This window comes from Hirundo rustica, chromosome 5 (assembly GCF_015227805.2).
Source record: "Hirundo rustica isolate bHirRus1 chromosome 5, bHirRus1.pri.v3, whole genome shotgun sequence".
NCBI classification, from domain to species: domain Eukaryota; kingdom Metazoa; phylum Chordata; class Aves; order Passeriformes; family Hirundinidae; genus Hirundo; species Hirundo rustica.
Window position 1 is genome coordinate 36,496,330 of NC_053454.1, and position 25,770 is coordinate 36,522,099.

Here is a 25,770-nt window from a genome sequence, read left to right on the forward strand (position 1 = left end):
AGTCTGCTGCAAAGAGTTCAGTCCTTGAAGCAGGTTCACATGATTGCAAGTAACAATAAACACTTGGATAATGAAGTCAGTGAAATTGGCTGAGATGACCCAAATAAAGTCTTCTGGGGAAATATTTACATTATGTTGGACTCTAATTACAAAACCATTTCCTACTTTTATTTATACAACTCTTGTCTATTCAACTGTCCCATTCAGTCGATGGGATGAATGCCTCAGGAAAGAATGAAACCTTAAGAAGAAAGCATGAAGCCTACAGTAAAAAATAAACCAACCAAAATGCACCTAATCTGATATAAAAACCTTTTCTCTTTATCTAAAAGTATAAAGCCTTACAAAGTGGTTTACAGGTACATACTACCTGTCCTGCTAATAGGTTTTAATAACCAGGACAAGTATTCTTTCCCTTTAACTAGGATGAAATTAAGAAAAAACACATTCAGATATGAATTTTACAACCATCTTTGTTTTGACCTACTATGTCCAGATCTGCCTCAATGGTAGATTCAGTGACACAGTACCTCTATACAGGCTTTGAACAAAACTGAAGCCTCTCAACAGACTTGCTGGAAATAGAATTGATTCAGCAATTCTTCCTCTAAAAACTTTTTTATCAGACTAATTTATTTTCTTCAAATTGCAAAGTGAAATATATGCATGCTCTTATAAGATAATTTTGCTAATTGCAAAAAAAAAAAAAAAAAAAAAAAAAAAAAAATTACTACATCTGCTGTATCTGGTAACAACTAATTCGTCTCAGGCATTTTCTCATGGGAATTTTCTAATGAACTGTCAGTCTGCACAAACTAAACATGGCTAATATCAAGCTGTAAATCCTTCTATCCCATCCTCACACCTCATCTTCATAACCACTATCTTGCTACAGATACCTTGAAGCTGTAAGAAACTACGTCAGAAACTGGACTTGAGTTGAGACAGCTCTTCAGGCCAACACATCCACTGAACACACAAATCATGCAGATTTTTCTGAAACCTTTAACACCTTTCCTACTTCTCTACACAACTGTGTTGCAGCTGTTTCTCACCTCGGTGCCTACTCTCTTGACCTCAGCATGGACAAATAAGAGGAGATGTACAAGATAAAGGCTGACATTTTAGACATAGTCCTGACAAATGTTAAGACTCATTTGCGTCAATTCCCTGTTTAGGCTTTACTATGTCATTGCAGACATTGCTCTCCAGCTGTGAAGAACCAGAAAGAAAAATAGGTGAAGGAAGGAAGAGGGTTCACTGTAAGCCAAATCCTTTAAGTTAGGTTATCTGCACTCAAAAAAGATTATGGCACTGATAGTCTCTTGGTAATTATTTACAAATATTCAACAAGTTGTGAACAGGGTGTAGAATGCAAATGAGATTACGATTTCAGCTACATTAAGTGGCAGGTAGGCACACCTCAGGACAGCTACATGCAATATCCTGTTGAATTTATCATCTGTAATTTTTTTTTTTTTTTTCATTTTAAACAATTAAGGGAGCATAATGATCATCTCATAACCTAAAATTTCCATGCAATACTCTATAGGGAGCACAAACGGGACAAATTAAAAAAAAAAACCCTTTCCTCCTTTCAACTATCTTCCTGCTGTGATCTATTTACTCTTTTCCAAGGCAGATATGGTACATACTTTCTAAAAAACCATTCTCTTTCTTAAAAAAGGCAAAAGCTCTACTTGAAGCACAGTGCCAGAAGGTAGTTAAAAGGCCAATTACCAACTTGTTTAAGAAATTGTATACTGACAACAATACTGAAATTGAGAACTGCTCATATACAGAGCATACTCATATGCTTGCTGTCATTACTTAGGAAACATAAAAATTATCAGAAAGATACTCAGATTTTCACACATCCATGTAGGCACAAGTCTACATGTGCTAAGATACTGAGCTTACTACTTAAGTCGCTTTATCTGCTTTCCTGAGAAGAGAAACTTATTTTAGCATATTCTAACCACAAGCATGAATCTTGCTTTAGACTATTCAGCTATAAGCAACTGTTTGTCAGTTGTTTCCTTAAATCAGCAGGATGGCAATTGCAGAAAGAGTACCCAAGCTGAAGTCTGAGGCCTCCTTGTCACCAGAAGTTTCTCTGACAACACCTTACATTCTTTACTTTCAAAGTGCTTATTCTTCTCACCCCATTAATTTTCAAATAGGCCTGGGAATTGCTAATCCATATGCATTTACTGCTCTTAATAAGAAGAAATAGGCATTAAGATTTTTTTTTTTTTTTAATATTAGGAATTAAAGCTGCTTAACCATTCTCAATTTGGAAGTTAAGTTTCAGAAAGATTAAAGCACTCCAGAACACAAGACTGGTGCAATCACAGCTATCTCTTTTCCCATTAGCCTGTAATCTCTTACACTCATTTCATCATGGCTATTAAATGAAGATAAACACTTTTTTTTTTTTTTTTTGAGAAAATAGCCAAGGATCTTTAGTTCTGCTGAACTCGAATTTAACAGTCCCATCTGATAAACACAGAAGCTATAAAGGAACTTCTATCTATGAAAAGGATAGCTTTATCTGAGTAGATGCAAGGTTTTCCTCCTTTGCCTTTGAAGCTGGCAAAACTTAGTTTATTTATTTAATATACTAGGAACTTCAGCCTGGAAGTTAGTATAATTAAAATCTGGGGTTCAAGTAAAATACTCTGTTCAAACTATCAAGGTCCTTCATGAAGGAACATGTCTCATGAAAGATGTCATTCCATATTTTTCAAATATTTCTGAAATCAGTGTATGCAGGTACACAGAAATAAGACTACAAAAAAATTTTAAAAGGCTTGTAAGATAATGTTTTAGGCTCTCCAGTCCCCCTCCCGACCATTTTTATTACAATTATCAGCAAAGGGTCATACAAAAAGGCTTCAGTGCTTTTTGATGTTCAATTGTGACTGTTTACAAAGGAGTAACAGCCAAAATTTCAGATTTTAAGAACCCTTTTCTACAATTTTTCAATACTTGAGTGCCAATTTTCTCTACACAACCTCTCTAGCAAACTGATTCTTGCACTTAGATTCAGTCCTCTGTAGCCATCATATTCCGCTTCTCATATGTCCTAGTCAAGACACTGGTGTCTACCTTCCCTATGACTCCCTCTCTTCCTCCACTTCCTTTTTAAGTTTGCTCCATTTTCGTTTGGCAAGCTATGCTCTTCCACCCCCTCCACCACCCTGACTTCCCCACAAAGCTCCCTACTTCAGAGCTCACACCTTGGGAAGTGCAAACAGCAACTTCCAGCCCACTGTCAATCGTAAACATCCTCCAAATGTCTGCACACACCTTGGTAGGCGGTGTACAAACATGGAAGTGAGCTCTGCTTCACAGACCAGCTCATTATTAAGGAAACCTCTCTCACTGGAATAACATATCTGAGTGAATAAACTGAGTCAGCAGGGCTGAAAGACACAATATTCCCTTGCATGCAACAGGGCAGACATGCTGCAAATTCAGTTATTGCCCTGATAGAATAAAAAATGTAAAAGCTTTTCCACCACTTCATGGAATCATTTCAAAACACAATGCTGAGACATAATCCAGTTGTGCCTGAAAATACTCACAGGATAACCTTAATGTGCAATAAAACTTGAAGCAAAGGCAGAAGCAAGAATCATCTTTCAAACCTTGAATGATTTCCACCAGTGCCTCTTTTTTTCCCTCTTGACAGATGCTCTGTCCTTGACAAGAAATTGTATTCCTTTGATTTGAGAAAAAATATTACAAAATCTTTAAGAAACAGTCAGAGATTCCCCCACCCTCTTTAAAAAAAAAAAAAAAAAAATCAAGAAAACAAAACCTAAACCAAACCTAAACCAACCTGAATTTAATAACACATCTCAATACAAACTGCAGCTGCTAGAGGAATTTCCTTCATAATGTGATCACGTATCTCACTTGGTCAGAGACCTTGGATTTAGAATCTACCTTCTCTCATCTGTAGTTGTTATTTATTCACATTCCAGTTTTCTGAACTGGCATAAACAATGTCAGCACAGCTCTAGGACATTTTCAGTCATTTACCACTCTGAAGCCTGTCAAAACATGCTGTTCAGCCTCCCCCTTAACTGGTGGCTATTTAGATGAACAGTGAATTTGAGTAAACGACAAAAATTTTGAGAAGATGTACAGCCAGACAGTTACCCTGTAAGCTGTATGTGCTTTTCACATAAATCTTGGATTTCTGCACCATTCCACCCATTTTAGTGACCCGGGCCCAAGCTTTGTTGAGCTATATGAAAGTCATCATCAACAGAAACATTTATGCCCATAAGCCTAAAATGTATTCATTCACATTTGCAGGATGGGCTCCATATGACAACTTCGGTGCAGGCTCAACTTTACAACCAGTATGGATTCTTTCTTCTAGTTATGCTGTCACACACACATTTGATAATCAGATTTTCCACTCCTAATAATGCCAGAAGAGAAAATATATATACAGAGCTGTAACACTTTCACTGTAGATTAAGATGGTGTTGACACCATCACACAGGCCATCAGACAATTTGTACAAGGCTATGATCTGCCAGAAGGCAGTGACAGCATCCGGCAAGAGAGCTGCATCCAGAAAGTCTCTTCTATCCTCCAACTGCACTTCCTAATAAAGTTAGATCATGATGACACTGCATCCTGACTCTAGTGAGAAAACAAAGCACCTAGCCTGGCCTGAGGTGCGCTAAGAAAGGAATCCTAAATTCAAGACTAGCCTAAGGCAGGTTCCTATAGAAATGTATGTTGAGAAAACGAATAGGTGAGGACAGAAAACTGAGGAGTAGATGGAAAAGACACCTTAGGTTGACATAATACATCCCCTCCCCCCATCATGAAAATTGTGTTAATAACACAGTTACACAGCACAGTGCTCTAAGACCTAACTATCAGCAGCAGTGTATGGCTGCACAGGAGCTGCTGCAAACTGGAATTAGAGTTGCTGCGACTGGCAGGAGGTAGCTATAGCTGTGTACCTGGGCATGTTTGTATGGGAGACAAACCATTAAGATCCTTCAGTCTACTTCTCCTCCAAATCTTGACTTCAAAAATTTCTCCCAAACTCCATTGCTTCTAATGCTACAAGCACACAAATAAAAAATGTAGCACCAAGTGGAGAATTCCTCACTAGTATCTAGGTGTGCTTATCAGAAGCTGAATGAAGCATTAAGCTGTTTAGATCTCTGCTGGTCCTAAAGTGTATTTTAACACACTTAGTGGGTTATTCTGACTGTTACTTCTCTTCTAAAGTAAATCTAAATAAACACTGCACTGCTCTTTAATTTTCCCTTTTTTAGATGCAGGCCACTACTTTTATCAAATATAGATTGTTTAACAAGGTGTGAAATAAAACTGTCACTCAGGAAACTTCAGTTTGGCTTTGGTTGCCAAAAAGACTTATTTCCACTATAGCACTCCCTCTCAAAGATAAACTGAGTCAGTCACAAAATACAGGAAAACAAACAAAATAACAAAATAACAACTGTGTCTTCAGTCAGCCAGCCAGATTGCAAACCAGGACCACTACAGCCCCCCCAAAATTACTAAAACATGGAGGTATGTAGGTACTTCCTAATATTCTCCTCAAATCTGATTTTAAAATAATTTCCAACAGGGGGAAAATTAAAAAGAATATTCTTACAAGATGCAGAGAGAAAGAGCCAGCTAGATTTTTAAAATATAATTAACTTTACTGGTTCAATTACCCTTTCCCCCTCTGCACATTTGTTAATCAGTCATGGAATCCCAGTTGTGGGAGGTCTAAAAGGTCAAATACAGGCAGCTTTCAACTTCAAAGTGGGTATAATCACAAAGGCTTGTGAGGATGGACTAGTGGACAATCAGTGAATCCAGAACCTGAGCCTAAGGCTGCAGCAGAGAGTGCTCTGGCTGCTCCAACTGCCCCATCTACATTCAAAGCAGATGAACACACCCCAGGGAAAACCAAGTCGGTGCAAAACAAGCTTACAATCCTTAAATATGATCTAGAGTGAGTGTCTCACAAACTAAAACAGTCTCAAATAAATAGTATTTAGATCATTACAAACATACGCCTTTAATTTTGTCTCAACTAAGCAGTACATTTGTTTCAATGAGTTTACATTCAATTTAAATAATTGTAAATTGCATTACAACTTAAAAAAACACCCACAACATTCATTACAAACTTTAAAATTAACATTTAACATCAATTATTTTCTGAGCCTTATATCATGTATTTTAGCCACTCTGGTAATTTAATGCCTCATCTTCTGTCAGAAAAAGTCTTAAAATTACAGAAAATACATATAGATTTTCAAAACCAGTCAGAGTAGACAAGGTGCTAAATAAGGCTTCCTTTAAATAATTTAATCTGCAGAACCAAAGTTCAGGAAGCCGAGGTTTCCCTACACTCCCCTACCACTTCCTGGTAGGTGGCTGCCTGGCTTATGAGTATCAAAAAAACTTTGAAAAGCTAATCAATAAACAGAGAACGTTTTGAAGTTTGCAACAATTCCTAAAGTATTTGCCAGAATGTGATGGGCTTATGACATGCATCATTAAACAGTGATTTGTTTATTCATTCACAAGAGAGTGACATAAAAAGTGCATTTTTACCAACTAATCTAAAAAATGACAAATAACCTCAGCTTCTCAGCCAAACTGTTGGCAGCTACAACCAGAAAAACAGAAGCATCAAAGGCAAATGTAAAATAAATTAGAAGCATTAACTGAGATCCTGATCAGTTAATGCTTTGCATAATTTGAACTAAAGACAAATGTGAGTAAGAGCTTTCTGTTAAGTGCAAGAACAATGGAAAAGGAAAACAAAACCAAGATCCACACAAAACCAGAAGACAAAAGAAACCTGAAATGGGTCAAGGCAGTCAGAAGACCCTTTAGGCAGAATGTAAGTAACAGCCATTATGAACAGCATAAGCATTACACAGACATTTCTTAGCTTGTACACTGAAACAGAAGTGTTGGTGTACACTACTGACCATGCTTCTTTCTGAAGAATAAATGGATTTACACACCAGTTATTTTATGGCTTAATATAAACCTAGCCGATATATTTTATATGGACAAATACTTCCTAGGTGCACACAGGAACTCAGAAGCAACTGAGGGCTGTTATATGACAAATAGGCCTGAATTCCCATCTGTAGGAAGTCTATCACACAAGCTATCCTTAATTATTTGTAAAGGAAAGTTATCATCAGGAAACTTTGCTGATGCTATTTCTGATAAAAACATGTTTTTCATATTTGTGTTGTTTGATCAAGCCATTAAGTCATGTTGCTGCTTAGGTATTTCTACTACTTCATCAAAAACAAACAGCTGAACTGGACTTTTGGCACTGAAATCCTTGCAAGGATCAATAATCATCTGGCAGACTCTTCTCCACCTGAATATTGTCATTCCTCAACATCTCTCAGGAACTCCCACTCTTGAAAAGAGAACTAGGAGTAGAAGAACAAGGCAAGTCAGTAATTGTATCAGTCTCTGGATTTCTGAGAGTTCTCACACTCACACGTGAGCAGATGTTGATGCAACATTTTCTCCTTTAATTTAGAATTATGGAAGTAGCTGGAGAGAGTGTATGTCTACCATATTTATAATAATGGAGACACAGATACAGCAGACATTTGTTATATTACAGTGTTATTTGTCTTTCTGACTCCTGGACATGCAGGAAAAATATCTCAGGAGCTTCCAGGGTATATAAAAGTAAGTCGCAGGAAGAGTAAGAAAAAAAAAAAATCAACCATGTATGGGTAAAAAAAAGTTAGAAACACAAAACTGAGTAGATTGTAGTGTAAATTTAGTAGTGAATTTAAAGGTTTTTTTCCGTTGTTATTTTTCGACATTTTATCTTTCTCAAAACAAACAATGCAAACCCACTTAAGATGCACATTCATTCTCTCTAAAACTATTTCCTCCTTGAGATTTTATCTCAGTAGAAATAAGCTTACTGGCTGAAAGAGTAAAAGATTAAGCAACACACAAGGCCAGGAGGAAAAAAGAGAGCACCCAAGCCTATTTACAAAGTCACAAATAGATGTTACTAAAATAAAAATGAAGCAGTGCTAGTGATAAAAAGAGTCAAAGCAGTTTTGTTTTACTGACTGCTGATTTAGGGAGAAAAATGCACACCCAGAGGGAAAATACTTCTCCTGTTATTATTAACCAAAGTTCAGTAACATGCAGATACACACAAATATTGGAGCAGCCAATAAAAAGTACTTAAGAAACAAACTGAAGCAGCGTAGAAAGAAAATACAAATATCGAGGTAAGAGACAGCTGGTGTTTACAATTAAAACTACTAAACATTTAATGTTTCAAGAAGTCATAAATTACCTTCAGAGGCAAACCCCCAACTTTATTCAAAAAGAATTGTTTTGTACCCTACCCACTTTCAAATACAGAGGTGACCCACAAATATAAAACCAGAGACAGAAATGTAGTGTAAAGTACTTGTCCAAAGAATGACCAACTAAATAGGTAAGGAAACAGCAAAATTATTTTTTTAAGAGCTAAACTGAAGAGCAAGGACAATGGTGTTTTAGAAAATCCATTAAAAGGTACTGTGCTAACTAAAGATTGAACTCAGATTTCACCCCTTTCAAGCAGATAAAAAGTTACCCCATGGCAGCAAACATCAGTAGAGGACATGTTTGAAGAAAGACATGGATAATTCCAGGATTAAAGTTAAAAAAAAAACCAACAAAACAACCCAAACAAAAACAAACCACACCACCTTTGTGCGTATGTATTTCACCAATAATTTCAATTTAGTTTTTTATCAATACTGCTCTAATCCCTGAGAAGTGTCATTTTATGAAGACAAATATCCAAAAGTACAGAACTGGTCACAGGTGAGAGATAGCTCATCATGGACTCATGTTACATGGGACTATCCAAGTTGGAACTATGGCTCCTGACTGAATCATAACATACTTGATTTGTATCTGTCTCAAAATCTGACACACAAAAATATAGCAAATGAGAGCAAACAACAATTTGCAGACCATAATTTAAGATATGAATAGTCTTTTTTGTGTCTAAGAGATTAGCTTCCTCTTTGCTTACATATTTCTGTATAAGTCCCAGAATCCATGCAGTTCTCTTTCATATACAATGAGCTAAAAAACAAAATACAGGAGTAACCAAAAGATTCAATATAGTTGTACTTCAAAAGATGTTAAACCTTCAGCTGCACTCCAGTAAATGAAGAGGTCTTTGCTGTTAGGCAGACAGAAATAGAAATGAAAGAGAAGGCAATAGAAGTTCTAGTATTTAGTTATCTCCTCTTTAGCATGCTAAAAACTTTGGCTTAATTTCTTGGAACTTGTGGGATGGATGAGCCTAATTACCAGCTTTATAAACAAACACAACTTCTGGTATGAAAATGAAAACTACCAGGAAAAAAACACCCAAAACATTTCTCAAGAAACAGAAGAATATGGAAAGAACCTTGCTTAATCTGAGATAAGGATTTTTCTCTCTGTTACAAATACAAATCTTTTTACTACTTATTCGTTCAGTAGACCAGGGCTGCTTTCTCCTATCTTCCTCTTTGTTTTATCCAAGTGCTTTGAATTTTGCTTTTACAAATAAAGGCACAAGCAAACGCTCAGAAATCAGAAGACGTGGTTTTTTTACTCTTTTGTCAGAACATTCAGAAAAGCTAGCACACACACACACACAAAATCATTTTCACTGGTAGCAATGTCCAGACATCTGACCAGACTGCCAAGAGAAACTGAATACTTTCCTTGGAAATTTTCTTGACCTGACAGATTAAATCCCTGGGCAACCCCATCTGAATTCAGTGTTTGATATGTTTTCCACAGGAGTTTGTACCAGATGACTTTAGGAGGTCCTATCTGAATTATTCTATGGAAGTGCAGCTGTTGGCTCCTCCAGAAAGCCTCTCTACATATCTCCAGAGCAGTACAGCAGCCGTTGTGCTGGCTGTAATCCCTGGATGACAACAACCATTATTCCCCTGTAATTTTATTTTTCTTCCCCTTTGCCTTTCTAGATCCACCTATTGTTTCTTAAATTCTGTAAGACTGCAGTCCTGAATTTGTAGCTAAGGCTTCCAGAAATCACAATAGAAATAAAATAAAACCTAAAGTAAAAAACAAGAAAATGACTGAATATCAAGCTCCAGTTTAAGGACTAAATGTAAAGATTCACTTGAATGACAACACCGCTTCTTAGTCTCCTAGCAGTTAGGAAAAAAAAAAGGAAAGACTAAAACCTAATGCAATTCACCAAATAGGCATAGCAGGTGTATATATATTTTTCATATTATTGGAATGCGTTCATGAATGAAATGACTGTAGGAGAATGCGGAATGAAAAAAAGCTCCAACAAAATAAAATTTAATTTTTAAGAGACTAACTAGATTTATACTATTGAGAGGAAAGAAAGGAATAATTTCAAATCATCAGTATTCAGATAGTGCAATTGACAAGAGAAACAGCAATTAGATTCTACTAGAGAGAGAGGAGAAAAGTCTTTTTGCTAAACTGGGTATCCATTTAATGCAGATTATTCTCACAGTTACTAGTTACTCTTTGCCAAGATAAACACAGGCATAACTCACCTACTAAACTCTCGGAGTAACTTATGGCATATGCTTAACTTGACATGCCAAGATGGAAAAAGCTGCCTGCATCACTTCCCAGTTACCTATTTCTCACCGGCACACTGTTCTTTTTACTGCTTTTCTCCTACGATAAAGCCTGTTTGCAGTTCTACGGGTGAGCTATGGACATTGCTGGGTTGTTGTAACAGAACTGAAGGAGCAGGAGTTGGGAGAGACAGGAGAAACATGTAATCTGAATAATCTGAACAATTCTCCCCCTTCCGATTCCCAGGCTGCTTACAAGGTCACTTCGAGGAGCTTCCTGGTAGTCTGCAGAGAAGCAGGACAGGGAGCTTCTGGCGCCGCCGCTGTCCGCGGCCTGCCGTGGGGGCTGCGCGTACTGTCGGTACGTGGCGCTCTTGGGAGTCCAGCGGAACAGGTTGATCGACTCGCGAACACAACGCTCAATATCGATCTCTGGGAGGCATTTAAAGGAAGAACAAGAAATGCAAGAGCAAAATATCAGTAAAGCCGAGTAACCCAGCTATGGCATTGCAAAATATACATATACCCATCTACACCTTTGTCTGCCTCTCTGTCCCTTGCTCAAAGGAAATGTAGATTTCAAAAGCATTTTCCTATTCAAAAAGAAAAGCACTCAAGAGGGTTTTTTAAAATCAAAAACTAGTAAAGACATTTCAAGAATTAATCTATCCCTGGTTATATACAAAAATGTGTTTAAGGGAAGCATAACGGAACCTTAACCAATGCAAAGTCAGGGCAGTAATCGAAGTCTAGTCATTGTAAGGCATCTTAAAGTCTTTACAAGTCAGACTATTGACTGTTCAACGTAAATTTGTGCAGTTCATCAAAAGTAGATAACCTGCACAAATATGTAGATTTCATACAAGGTACAGACATCAGGATTTTTTGGATCAACTGTCTTTATTTGTCAGTTAAATCTTACTAAGAGCCAGATTGAAAGCTCTCAGCCATTGAACTTCGCATGGCCAGCCATTTTGACAAACCTACATGTTATGTGTTTACTGGAAAATAGATTTCAACATTAATTTGTGCTTGATGGTAAACATAATGGATTGTTTTAGAGATTTTAGAGAATTTTTTTAAACATACAAGCAAACAAACAATACAGCCCCAAACCCAACCAGACATTCTCAGTGAAACATCCCGGCTGAAAGAGTGAAGTGTCATTGTGATGATATATCACTCAACTAAAAAGGAAAGCTGACACTTATCAAACGAGAAACATCCTAAAATAAGATATGGTCAATTAAAAAGCAGGAAAGTACAATGAAATATATATGTAAAAGAAAAAAAAAAGAGTAAACCTATTGGAAATATATTTTTTGCAACACTAAGCATTCTGCATGTATCTATCTTCTACCAAGAGGTAACATAAAACCCATTTACTCTTTTATCATTATAAAAGGACTGGTTACTTTTGCACCACCTGTATGTGACCTCATGAAGAGAAAAATGATGCTAGCTTGCATTTTATGATAAAACTGGTGTAGTGCAACAGTCAAACAGCAGAGATATCAGCACTTCTTGTGTCTGTCCCAAGATCTTGTATGATACATTACAACAGTCAAAATTTAGATTAAAGCATTAGCTTCTATGAAGCAAACAGAGGCATTGTAGCCAGGCTTTATCTGTATATCTCAAACAGATTTGATGCACTGCCATCAATCACTCATTGCCATCAGTGGATTTGATCCCTTGCCATCAATCTGGGAGCTACTCCAGAAACCTCAGTCATTAGCCGGGTGCTGAGCAGAGTAAGATGAAATTGAATCTTGGGGTAGAATAATCTAGTCAGATGAGATTATTGACTGTTTAAAATCTGGAAGATGTGATCTATTACTCTCCCATTCAAAAAATTGTCCGTATTCAGGTAGGATACAATCTGCAGCAGATGCTTTAAATCCATCAATGACAACGTGCTTACGTGCTGTCTTGCTTCTAAAATTCTGACAAGTCTGAGAGTAAAGCTGTGGCTTATGTGATTTTAATTCTAGCTCTGAAAACCTTTTTGTGGATGTGTGAAAATAAATCACAATTTTCCTTGACAACATCAGGTTCCCTAGCTGCTTAGGATAATAGGTGTCAAAAATAAATGAACTATGTGATGCCTCAACAGTAGCTAACCATTTTTCATTTCAACTGCTGTAACAGAAGACTGTTATTCAGCATCATTCCCATGCAAAATCCACACAACTGGAGAATTTCACACAATTTCTAAATTCAGGTAAAGAGAGGAGATGCCTTTCACTGGTTATTATTCCTCAAGCTCAGAAAACACCCAAAAGCACCATCATCACAGTTGCACTTTTTTCTACATTTCTGAAAATTCTTTTTATTTATAAAAAGTTGAGAATTTCAGTTCAAGATTGTAGTACATTTATGGGGGGGGTGTGTGGTTTCTTTTTTTGTTTTGGTTTTTCTTGGTTTTTTTTTTTTTTTTTTTGTAAAGAGACTGCAGTAATTGAGTTATAAGCCTCATTTCCTGAGATTCTTAGGTAAGGAAACATTAGTAGTACTTCTAGAATAAAAGACATGAATGCATAATTTCGTTAGTAAAGAAAAAGAAATCTGAACAATAACAGTTAATAGCATGAAAAGCATTTGGCTGTGAGAAGGCATAATAGCCAACAAATATCTGAAATTGAAAACAGAGAGCTGGGGGATGGAATAGGAACACTGTTTGCAGTAAAGCTATGATAAAACTGAAAGCAGAAATTGAGACTGACAGTGTTAAACACTGAAACAGGTCAAAATACTTTTCCTAGAAACAAGCTCTGTAATTCTAAAAGAAATCCATTTCAGAGAACAGGAAAATAGGCTTGCACACTGGAACAGGCTTCCCAGGGGAATGGACACAGCACCAAAGTTGACCGAGTTCAAGAAGCATTTGGACAATGCTCTCAGGCACAGGGTGTGACTCTCGGGGTATCCTGTGCAGAGCCAGGAGATGGACTCAATGATCCTTGCAATCCCTTCTGTTTGTGTGTTTGTAAAATACATAACCAGCTCTCACACATCAGGGTGTAAGTAAAAAATGTAGGATGCCTGTTGTTCTGTGGATTTGGAATGTTTGGTTTCTCATTTCTCCAAGCAGCGTTTCAGGAGGACAGTGGGCATGGCTGAAAATGAAACTCCAAGAAGAGAGAATTTTTAATGGTTTGTGGGGGAAGCCATCAAAAGCCTAAAACAAATTTACAGTCTGTTGATTAATTGATCTGCTTCTCAATAATGCAAAAAAAAAAAAAAAACAAACCCAAAAAAACGCCCCCTACTAACAAGGCAATTGCAGTTTCCACCAAGTAACAATAAAAAAGCCACACAACCACAAAATGGCCCCCAAAAATGTGCAAACCATAGACACACACATGCATATAAAATGGGAACAGTCAACATCTATCACCCACAAGGGAGACAAGACTATGGGTGGTGAAAGAATTTACTCAAATAATTTACTCACTTTTTAAAAAAAACACGAAAAAACCAATTACTTTCAGGATATTGGGGTTTAAGACTACATTAAACTCTTATAAATATTTACAGAGTATTTATTAGTCACATTGCATGAACAGGCTTCACACTTGAGTAACCTTCAAGCCCTTCTTCATCATTTGTTTGCAATTTCACTTGAAGGAAAACCACTTCCCGTCAGTAACTAAAATGCAATGCAATCTCGTGCACCCTTGTTGGATAAGATCTTTTCTCCTCTTTTTGGCTAATAAGTAAGGGTCTGCTGTGTTACTTCAATCCAAATTTCTTCCCATGCCCTTTCAAATATATGACAAATGAGTCAGTCTCTGGTGAAAAGTCCATTTCTTGTTATCTCCCCAAGACTTTGCACTCACACAGCATTAATCCCGCCTGTACTCTTCCTGCACCCAAGTCACTGCATTACAAGCCAGAAAACATTAGAGCTTCCACATTATTAGAAACATACCACTGGTATGTCAGAAGCATAAATATATCAAGTCAGAGCCTAGATTCTTGAACATGACTATGAACAAATGAGCAGAGACTACCTCAGCAGAATGCCAGAGTACTTGACAAGAGCAAACAAGTTAGAAGAGCATTCTTCTGAGAGCAGGGTCTGCATAGATCTCCAGATGTGAGCAACACGTGAAAGTAACATTTAGAAAGGATGAAGAAGACATGCTTACTCATGGAGATGTATATGTAACATCTCAGTGCTCTCCAAGATCCCAACCCTGGGGTATTTTGTAGTTTAAAAAAACATGCCTTCTGTTTTTATTAAGACAAATTATTTCATTGGAAAATCTGTAATGAAAACATGCTGAATAACATGGTGACATTAAATATGAAGTGTGAAAAGATTTAAGCCTCACTTAAAACATAATAAAAATACCATGAAAATAAGTTATAATTTCAAAACTTAGTACATCTTCAAACTGTTTTTGAAAAATTGCAGAGCACCTATATTTCAAAAAGTCAAAGCCAGAACCCAAGCACCTTCGGAACCAAAGTCACAATTTCATTTTCAAACATTAGGTTTAGGGGAGTTCGGGCTCAAATGAGCTCAGGTATTTCACAGTCAAGCAGCAACCAAGCCTTACAACTCTACAGCAGCAGCCAATTGCTCATCACCAAAAGTCTTTCTCTGACATTTTTAAATATGAAAATTACACAGCAATTGATAAAGGCAGGAGTAGAGAAGGGAAAGAAAAATGATCTAACAGTAGCATCTTGGTTGCCATGGCACCATCCTAACATTAAGCCTACTGAAATGTTTTGCTTCTTTTCTGAATCAAACTTACAGTTTATTCTAAGGTGTTTTTCATGCTAAACTATAACTTCTTGCCAAGCTGCTACCTGCCTCTATCCACAGCCTGAACTGAAAAGAATGGCTCAGCCTGACACAGCTGCTTTTTAAGCTATGTAAGTTTAAGGTTTATTATTATAGATACAGGAAAGAAGTAGATTGCACTTGAAACAGATGTTGAAAAAAGCATCAGTTTAAACACAATACACCTGTGACAAAAGCACATAGAATTTTTTATTTTTACAGCAAAACCGGGTCTGCATATGCTGTTCACAGCAAGTGAAGGAAAGTAATGGAGAAAAGCGTAAGACAAAATGATCCTTTCCTAATGAAAATCTACACAGACCAAACCTTTGTGTGAAGTTAATCAATTCCAGAGCCTTTTCCTTGGGTAACAGGATACCAGTTAAGAAACTCAGCCAAAATAAACTGCTTCTGCATTTTGGGAATAGACCAGCATTATGAGCTTGGTTTGACATCTCCATCACAAATACTTTATTACTACCCTGCCAGGCAGCATTAGCTTTCACCACACAGCCACATAAATAGGCCAGAAAATCTCTGTGCTATGAATGCTCTGGTACTGAATAGATCAGTAAGTTCAACCTCCTGATTCCTGCTCTTAGAAGAAATAGAGGTGAAAGACCATAAACTCTTTTTTCCTGATGACATATAAAAAGGCACACTGAGTGTGCATATTCTAAAGGACAAATCTAGGAAGAAAAGTGACATTTCTATCCAACATCTCTGTATCTATTTCTTTAAGAAGGTTATTATAAATGAAAAGGTCAATGTAGAGCTACTCTTTTTACATTATTTATTTCATACATTGCAGGATAGTTGCGTGACTTCATTTTTTTGTGGACAGCAGTAGAGAGAAGCAGCATTAAACACTATAAATTATTCCCTAGATATTAGATTGCATAAAGGGCAAACACGGATTCTTTTCTTACTTGTGATTGTAAAAATACCTCTGACTCAGCAGTTCACTAGAAAAGTTTACTAAAGAATGCCTTCCAGCATGGAAACGTGATGGTGTGAGCATTGACACGAGCAGGGAAGACACAGAATGCCAAGCGACTGTACAAAGCGTAAAGCTTTACTGTCAGTAAATCCCCAGATGCCACGTGCTATGTCTTATTGAGAAAGAAGACAGAAATAGATTACATCAAGACTGTAGCTAAGCTCCAACAAGAAAGTGCTTTCTAAGCATTGTTAAGAGGTGTGCCAGTGCTGTTGAACAGCAGATATTTCTACAAACTAACAAAACGTTAAAGACATCTGGAGCAGTCCTAACCCAGGGTAGGACACTGGCCAAAGACAGAAGCACGGGAATTCCCAATATATAACAGAAATAGTCAGAAGGAGTCTACTATGAAAATCTTGAAAAATACACAAGGGATAATAAAGCAGCTCAGCAAAAAAATGAACTTCACTTCATAGTTAGATAATAACCAGAAGATGCATAAAAGGACAGGTTTACAGAATTGCAGGGATCAGCTCAGAGGAGAAACTTGTGAGAAAGCCGTGGAGATAAGGAACTTGTGGTGCCACCAAGACAACATCCAACAACAGTCAATTTTTGAAGGAATAACTATTTTTTGTTTTTCTATGTTCTTCTTATTATAATATTTGCTTAATATCTGTTAAGTCAATTTTAGAATCTGAAATACTAGTGAAACTAACCTTTATCCTAAGTCTGTGCTTCACAGAAATAATATGTAAATACTGAAACTCAGCATGCAAAAATAGAGATCATGCTGTAGTATGTTTCTATCTGGGTGGTAACTATGAGCTACTTCATGTATTTCCCAGGTGTAATGGGTAAAAACCTGTAAAAAACTCTACAGTCTGAAACTCTGACCAGGCCAAATGCTTATAAAACTGATGACTCTCTTAAGACCCATAAGTAGAAGCATTAGCTTTCCTGTTAGCCTTGAGGATATTCCTAAGGAACTCAGATTTTCTGCTTTTAAAATAAGATGAAAATTCAGGTAATCCTGAAAAGGAGTACCTGTTGCCATGAGAAAAGGATGAAAGCCTCTAATTTGACCTGTTCATCCCCATACCAGTGATGGAAAAACTCGGGGTAAAGATAAATATAAATAGAGTATTTAGATCTGCCTAATGGGTATCCTGAACCATGTAACACTCTTAAACTGCTAGAGCAAGCAACATCTTACTCAGGATTGAAATGTTATTTCCCACAAATGCAGCAACTGTAAACAGGAAGGATAACCATCTTGCTTATGTACTCATACTTAAATTTCTTTCATTTCTACATGCTCTAGCCCTTTGGTACTACAGTGGACAACTCACTGAGATCCGAAACTTCCAGTGTTTATCACTATTCAAGTCTATGTTAGTGTTTCACATAGCAAAATTAATAGCTTTAAGTAACTAACAGCAGTTCAGCCTTGTCAGTGTACATTTTCTAAGTTATTTAAAGCTTGCAGCATAATTAACCTACACATAAGCTATGGGAAAAAGCTCCCTTATTCTGTGAAAGACCTAAGTTAACGCCGTCATTTCAATTTACACATGAAAGCATTAATGTAGATTCAAGACACAAAAGTTTGTCATGTCAGGGTTGCATTTCCAGCAGACAAGTTTGTGGTTTATCAGCTTACATGACTGCTTACATGACTGTCTCCTTAGAGTGGTGCTATGCTTTTCTTTTTTATCCTGAAGACTGAAGAACTAGCAAGAGACTGTCTAGCTCTGCCTTGCTCTAAAGCCAAATACAATGGGTCCAGACTATTCCCCCTATCCCCTATAGATGCTTGTCTAGATTTCTTAAATTTTTGAAGTGACAGAGGTGCCACCTGACACACCCCTGCTGGCTACTCAGACTATCTATCAGCATTTTCAGAATGCAGGCAACATTGTTCACATGCAGTGTGAGTTCTTCCCTGTTGGGATACCTGCCCTTCCTGAACAAGTTTTGCCCTTCAACATTAACAATGCAGTCCTGGAATTTATTCCAAGGTTGCAGTATTAACAAAGTCATACCTTTAGGTACAAACCCTGCTCCAGTTCTCCATGTTTAATTTTAGTCTTCCTGTTGATTTCTACTAAACTCCAGTATACCCTTAGGACATTAAGAATGAAGAAATTTGGACAGAGAGAATCAAATGCCTCATGCAGCTTTATAAAGGCAAGAGTTTAAGTGAAATATTATGTGAAAGTAAATCAAAGGGAATTGACAGCTATCCCAAAGTATAAGAGCACTGAGAGTTCACTTAACCTAATTTCAAAGTCCTTATTTTGACAGATTTTTCTATCTTCCAGCCTACACTGCCATTCCAATTGGTATTTAAGTAATGTGTACCTCTAGCACAATGCTAGAAATACACTCCCTGTGTATATCTATAATCATACAGAAATGTGGTGATAATGTACATTTCAAAAAAAGAGAAAAATTAATACTGCATTATTTGTGCAACCCATTTAGAAATTCTCCTCAATTAACAGTAGAGAATTAAAGATTATTGAGCAGAACATTTATACCTGTACAAGCAAACAAACATATTCAGTATAACAAAATTATAAACAGATACCCTATGAGGCACCTTGCTCTCTCAGCAACATTCTCTGCAATTGTAAAAGAAAAGAAGTCTAGTACACAGTATTGCTTTCTTAGCACTAGTTGATGAATCAGTTACTATGCTTGTAGTTTTAACGGGGAAAAAAAAGGAAATATTTTCCCAAGACAACTTTGTAACGAGGAAAAAAAATCACCACATCTGAAACAGAGCTCAGATACGAGCAGCCTGAATTTTGTCATTTCATGCCTAGAGATCCTAGAAATGCTAGTATGTTTGACAGTCTACCTTCCTGTATTTTCATTTTACTCCAGTGTAAAGTTGTACAAAATCCTATGTGACTAACAGATGGATTATTCTATTTTCTGAAGTGCCTTTTCACTATGGAGAGCACTATCAGGGTGCTTTCAAGAAACAGGGGGCATAAGCTGTGTGTCAGACTGTTTTTAAGACATGGACTAGGAAAGTTCTGCTGAGGAACTCACTTTTCACCCTTTTTATGAAGGGTGCCATCTCTTGCAGCAGACAGCCCTTTGCTAAAGAATATATATTTGATTTTCTTCTGCCAGTGACAACTACAGACTACAATAAAGGATTTCAGTGTTTTACTCACTCCAACATTCTCTTTAGTCTCAAGAGGGTAGATTCTATAATCTAGAACTGTTTTCTTTGTGTCACAATGAATGGAAAAGGTGAATAATTAAAGAATTCACAGCTTCAGGTAAAACAACATCAGTCTTACAGAGTCTGACACTACCAGACAGCCTTGGTGAGCAGGTGTGCCCTAACAAATCTCTCTCTTCTGTCCCAATGTCAATAATCTTGAGGAATTGCGTCATGAAATACATGATCCAAAAGGCCATCTAACATAGCAAAGATGAGCATCATGCTCAGAAAAAGTTGCTTCCATAAATATCAGCCTGACCTACATATTTCAAGAAAAGAAAACTAGGAAAAGTGACTTCCTTTTAAATTCTGATGTCTTTTGATATTTCCCATCAGTATTTTTGTCATAGTTACAACACCATTATCATGTGTATCATGTGAAAGAGACCAAAGTCTCTCAAAGCTGTTTTTCTTCAGCTATACTGAAGAAAATGTAACTTGAAAAATGTAATCAGCTTCACTAGCTCCACAGCAAAATACTTCCCAGAGCCATCGTCCATGAACAACAACAGAGCGGTATTTTGTCAAAATTTTGTAGCTGAAGCTAAAAAAGTTTGCTTTTAGAAGAGCTGTTATGGCTTCTGTTCCTCAGAGCCTTAATCTAAGCAATATTTTCAAAAGTGCATGAAAAACGTCGAACGGTAATCAAAACACTGTATGATTTTTTTTTCCCCCCCTACTGCTCACTGGAATATGAAAAGCCACTGTATGTCTGTAAGTCCCTTCAAAGGTGGTGAAACAAAATGGTGGGCACTAAACACCCATTATCTTAATGTGGATTTAGTGGCCAACTGTCATTTTTTCCTCTTATCAGATCTATATTAATTAAATGCTGAACTACCAGAAATTCCAGTAGAATAAAAGCATATGGATCTCAGATGTGGGCAGACAAAGGATTTTTAGGAAGCAAAACAGCAGGAAGTAAAATGGTAGCTACCTAGGGTCAGAAACATATCTGAAGTAGAGCCTTCTGATATATGTCTAATTTTGCTGCTGTCAACAGAATTGCATCATTCAAAACGGCTCCATACAATCTTAGTAGAGAATTTCCACTATTTTTTTAACCTTCAGTTCATTTATAAGCTGGATGCAATCCCTCTAAGCACTCATATGGCTTCCACAGGCACGGGATTCTGCATTTTAGCACATCTCTAGAATGGCAATGGATATAATAATTTCTCCCACATTAGAGAAAATCTGTTCCCTGGAGAATCATTTATGTCTGTGGTTTGATGACAGTCAGCTCTTGCATCTTAAAACTACATGCCCGTGTCTCACAAAGTTTTCTACTTCAACCATCTTACTGTAGCTCCTCATTGCACTGGATTGCTTTTCTTCAGTCAGTCTTTATGAACTTCCCATCTGAGGCCAAGGGTTTCCTTTGGAAGCACCAACTAGCCTGGAGTCAGCAAAAAAGACACCTTCCTAAGGTGCACAGCATTAGAAAAAATGAAACTTCCTCTTGCCCCAAAATTACAGAAGACGAGCTTATTGAACTAACCTAAAAGGTTTGTTTGAATATGTTTTATCTCATGTTTAGGCTTGGTATTTCGCTGTTGTCTAACACCATCTGTCTCCATCCTGTCATCAGCTCTCAGAACTCATCTCTGTAGGTCAACACTGATACTGGCAGTGATCACTGGAGGAACAGGAGTTTGCCAGGCTCTATACTACACCTATTCCAGGTGGCAGTGGGTTGGTTTAAGGGTCCTTCTGCTGTTTGCAAAGAGCTGGATGTGTCTGGATGCTTCCTAACAAAAGCTGCTGTTGACTTTTTACTACTTGTACAGCAGGTAATGTACAGCAGGTAATCAAATCCAACTACAATAACCATAATTTTTGCACTGAATAGTGGACATTATCACACAAACTTGCACAAAATAAGAAAAATTGCATGTTTCAAAGCAAATTTACACAGTTGATCCTCAGGGCATGAAAAGCTTTCTGCGTGGTAAATCTGCTGATACATGATGTTAAGAGATATCCAGGCTTAGTACAAATCAGCACTGGTCTGAAAGCAGAATCCTGTCTCTGCTGTTGGTACCTCAGGAATCTCATCATAGTGGTGTCACCCTTACCATTTTCATTTTCCTGACACATCCTGCTACATGTCAGACTTACAGGAAAAACAAAGGTAATGTGTAATGTCTCTACTCTCTCTGCATCACCTGAATAAGGTAAAATTTACTAAATCTCAAAACTACGGGTAAAGAAAGTTGCAACAATTCCAGGGTTGGTTTTGTTTGTCTGTCTCAAATATTCCTAAATATTCTCTGGTATTTATATTGTTTGAATAAAGTTTGTACGTAACAGAGCTCCTTAAATACAAGGAAAATATGAAAGAAAAAATGAAAGAGAATTTAAATTAAAAAACAACCAACCAACAAACAGCACTTCGAGGTAGTAATTTCTTAAACCATTTAATTCTATTTAAATTTTAGCCGTTGCTTATATGCCCCCTTCTCCTCCACGATGAATGAACTAGGACATTTGTTGCAAAAGGATTTTCCAGTATTCTTAATTAGCCATTTATTTTGTCAAAATCTCAAATAAATTTCCTAATCTGCTAGGACATTGAACATAAAAATAAATTAAAATTTCTAACAGAGCTTCCAAAAATAGCAAGTATTTCCCAATTGTATTGGCTTTATAGATCAAATATAGCCAAAGCTTTGAGACAAATATTGGAAAGAGTTTTCAGAACCAAGTAATCAATAATGACACAACGCCCCTTTGTTTTCCTCACATCACTATTATTTTAAAACAATAATTCCAATTGTGTTATGTAGAGTGCATTGGAAATTAGGCAGTGGGGTTTTTGTTCTGTAGAAACAAGAAATCTTAAAAGTGTTCAACAAAGTTTCAAGATTACAGTAAAATACCTCTATCAGTCTGGAAAGGAAGTTGCTTTCACTGGCAGCCTGAAATAAGCCATTCCCTTGCACACAAAGCTTAAAAATCACAGGAGTTTCAGACTGTTGAGCAATAATTGATTTTAGTTTAAAATTATCACAGGTGTTTTGAACAACATAATCTCTTCCTAGGAGTGATGTATTTTCAGGTGAAGTTTATTTGTAAATTACTTCAGAAATTCTCAGCCTTGGCACACAATTTCGTAACCAAAATAACAGAAGTCTTGTTTGGAAGACACAGGTGACAAAATGCATAATGAATCAATACTTCTTAAACAGAAATAAGGCTCAGGTCACAAAGCAAAGGCACAAGGCTACAAGAATTATATGTTGAAAAAGTTACTGATTAAGCTAGACCAACAACATTTAACTTTTAAGACACACTCGGACTGTCTTTCACCCTTATTCTTTATCCCTTAGTAGTTTTACTAGCAGTATTTTATGGTATGCTTTAGATCTATCTCACAATATTCAATTGTGCCATTGTTGACATCTTAAATAACACAGACATCACCAATTTAAGGAAAAATAATATTTTCAGAAACCTGTATTTCCTACCAGAGTATCAGCAAAGTTGTCATCAACTAAAACCAGCAGAATGCATGTTCATTATACCACTACAGATTTAGTGATTTAATTTTATTATATGAACACATATGTATTACAAGAACTAATGTGTTCTTATACATGACCTCAGCATAAAGTACTTCCCACTGTTAGTAAATCAGCTGACTTAAGATAAATTGAAATCTATAATTTAGCACCCTTCAAGAAAAAGAAAAATAAGGAGAAATGACTGTAGGCAAGAAAATAAAGTTATATATTAATGGATTTGTACTTAACTAGGACATACAGCTAAGACATGGGGAAGGAGAGGATGGAGAAAGGATCAATCTTTCAGTTTAGCACTCACATTTCAGCCATCTGCAGATATCCCATTAAATTAACCACAAGCATTTGAAATGACTAAACACACAGACCGAAAATCAAAATTCTACACTATAAGGAATGGCCTAATCAAAGTTCTTATAAATTGAAAAATACAGTAGCAAGTGCATAGTACATACTAAATTAATAAGTAGGAGACCAATTTTGAAATCCAGACCCATATAGAAGGGTATACAGTGAGAGACAATTTGTGACAACAGTATTTAAAGAAATCACATAACTTCATTTGTGGTAACTCACTGACTTATGCAACTGTGAACTCAGGCTCATCTGCTTGGTACCATATCCTAGACTACTGCTGACCTCTGTAGACTCTGCAGCTGTGGAGACTGCAACACTTAAGAAGACCTTTTAAATTCTCCCAAACTTCATTCTCTCCTTCAGTCCTTCTGAAGAAGAACAACTTCAGTTTAAATGAACAATGAATAACTGAATTGCACACATGGTATTTAAATAGAGATCACTAAATCCATAATTAGCCCAGGAATAACCCCAAAGTTAGAGTTATCGAAAGAAAAGCCACACATTTAAAACAGTGCCAACCTCTTACCTAAAACTGTATTACATTAGTAAGATCCTGAGCAGGAGAGAGGGAATTAATACAAGAGCATAAGCATGTTCTGAGTGCATCAGCCCTTCCTACTTGTGTTACTATAAACTAAAACACTTCTTTCAGGTTATTCAGTTCAAATGCATTCTACTGTCTTACTAGGTACTTGCTCAGAAGGAAGATCCAAATTTCATGGTTAACTGCCATGTATTTTTGTAAGGCACCAGTTTGTATGGATAGGTTAATCACCTCCCACTGAGCAAAGACACAGAATGTCTGCACAATGATCATGCAGACTCTGATACAATTTTGAAAGTTATTCTGAAAGCTTTTAATTTCAAATGGAAATATTTAACAGAGTAATTCCAATGGCTTCCTATACTGCTTTCCCTAATCCTTTTACATTAATTACTTCCACAGTAAAAGTTTAATTATGTTTGAAAGGAAAACAGGCTAATACCAGCACCAAAGAGGAAAAGGACTATTTAGAATTATACACAATTTATGAAGAAAAATACTTCATTTCAACTGATTGTGTCTGTATGTGGCATGACTACAAATGGTTGTTTCTGAATTATTTTTAATTGTTCTAAATTTCTCAACAATATACTCCAATCTTCACCTGTAAATAACAATCCTACTGCATTCTTGTTGATGACAGCAAAATTCTTCAACGAACTACAAGAAATTGTAGTTACGATCCACATGCTCTGACAGTGAGTTTACCTAAATCTACCATGATTTCTAAATATGTATTTAGATACACACTGGGGCAGGCAGAGAAAAAAGGAAGAAACAATATTTTCTGTACCTGGCAAGTCTGAAAAAAGGAGAATGCACTCATTGAATCCATTAGCCAGAAGACGATCCCTCAGCTGTTGAAGTATGGCAACTCCAATACAGAACGGGAAGGAGGAATTTCCAAGCAGCAACGTATCCCACAAGTGAAAAATTTTGTGCAAAGGAAAGACATCTGCATAATGAATAAGCACAATAAATAGAACTCTGTAAGAATATACACACAATAACAGGGTTGATGAGTTGCCTGCGTACTTCTTTCCTTTCCCATCTTGAGTGATTTCTTTTTTATTTGGGAGCAAAGAGGACTCAGCCTGTTTAGGATCACATTTGTCTTCATATGCAGTTTGATTATTTTAGAAATCATTGTCTCCTTTTCTTAATGAATACTTGGAAGCACGTGGTTTTTCACATTTCAAGTATGTCAGGAATTAGGCAATCTATTTTTATTTTGGTACAGTACAATTATGTATTAAGGCATGCATATCAGTTTTGCACAATAAGATGACATTAATGAGTTAAACAATAAGATCAACTACTTACAATTAGACAAAAAATGAACATAAAAAAGGAAAAAATTGGCAGAATAAAAGGAAGACAAGGAAAAAGGCCTATTAAAAATAGCAAGATTTTATATATAAGTGCTGAAGGTGGCTCTCTTAAAATACGTGATCTTCCAACTAAATAGTTCTAAGTCTTTACTGAACTTGATTGCTTAAGGAAATCATCTCCTTAGTTTTCCAATTGTGATGATTCTCATGAAGGGTATACAAAAAGGGACAACTTCAAGAACCAGTGCTTTACAGTCAAAATATTTAGAAAATGCAATCAAGAATCTCACATTAATTTCTTTGATATCTCATCAGAGAAATAACCTATCAGCTTTTTTCATTCTACCACTTCTTAAAAAATTTAAATTCAACATCTGCCAATG

General features: G+C 36.6%; 1 protein-coding gene across 5 annotated transcripts in view; it reads right to left on the bottom strand.

Annotated features, from left to right (window-relative positions):
* The window catches only part of TBCK (TBC1 domain containing kinase), a 90,028-nt gene that overhangs the window by 16,202 nt on the left and 48,056 nt on the right, over positions 1-25,770 (bottom strand). For all 5 annotated transcript variants that reach the window (XM_040064385.2, XM_040064384.2, XM_040064382.2 and 2 more), the window contains 2 exons: positions 24,850-25,011; positions 10,900-11,075 (listed from right to left, as the gene is read on the bottom strand). In XM_040064385.2, the coding sequence (XP_039920319.1) occupies positions 10,900-11,075; positions 24,850-25,011 (338 nt within the window). The remainder of the gene's footprint in view (positions 1-10,899; positions 11,076-24,849; positions 25,012-25,770) is intronic.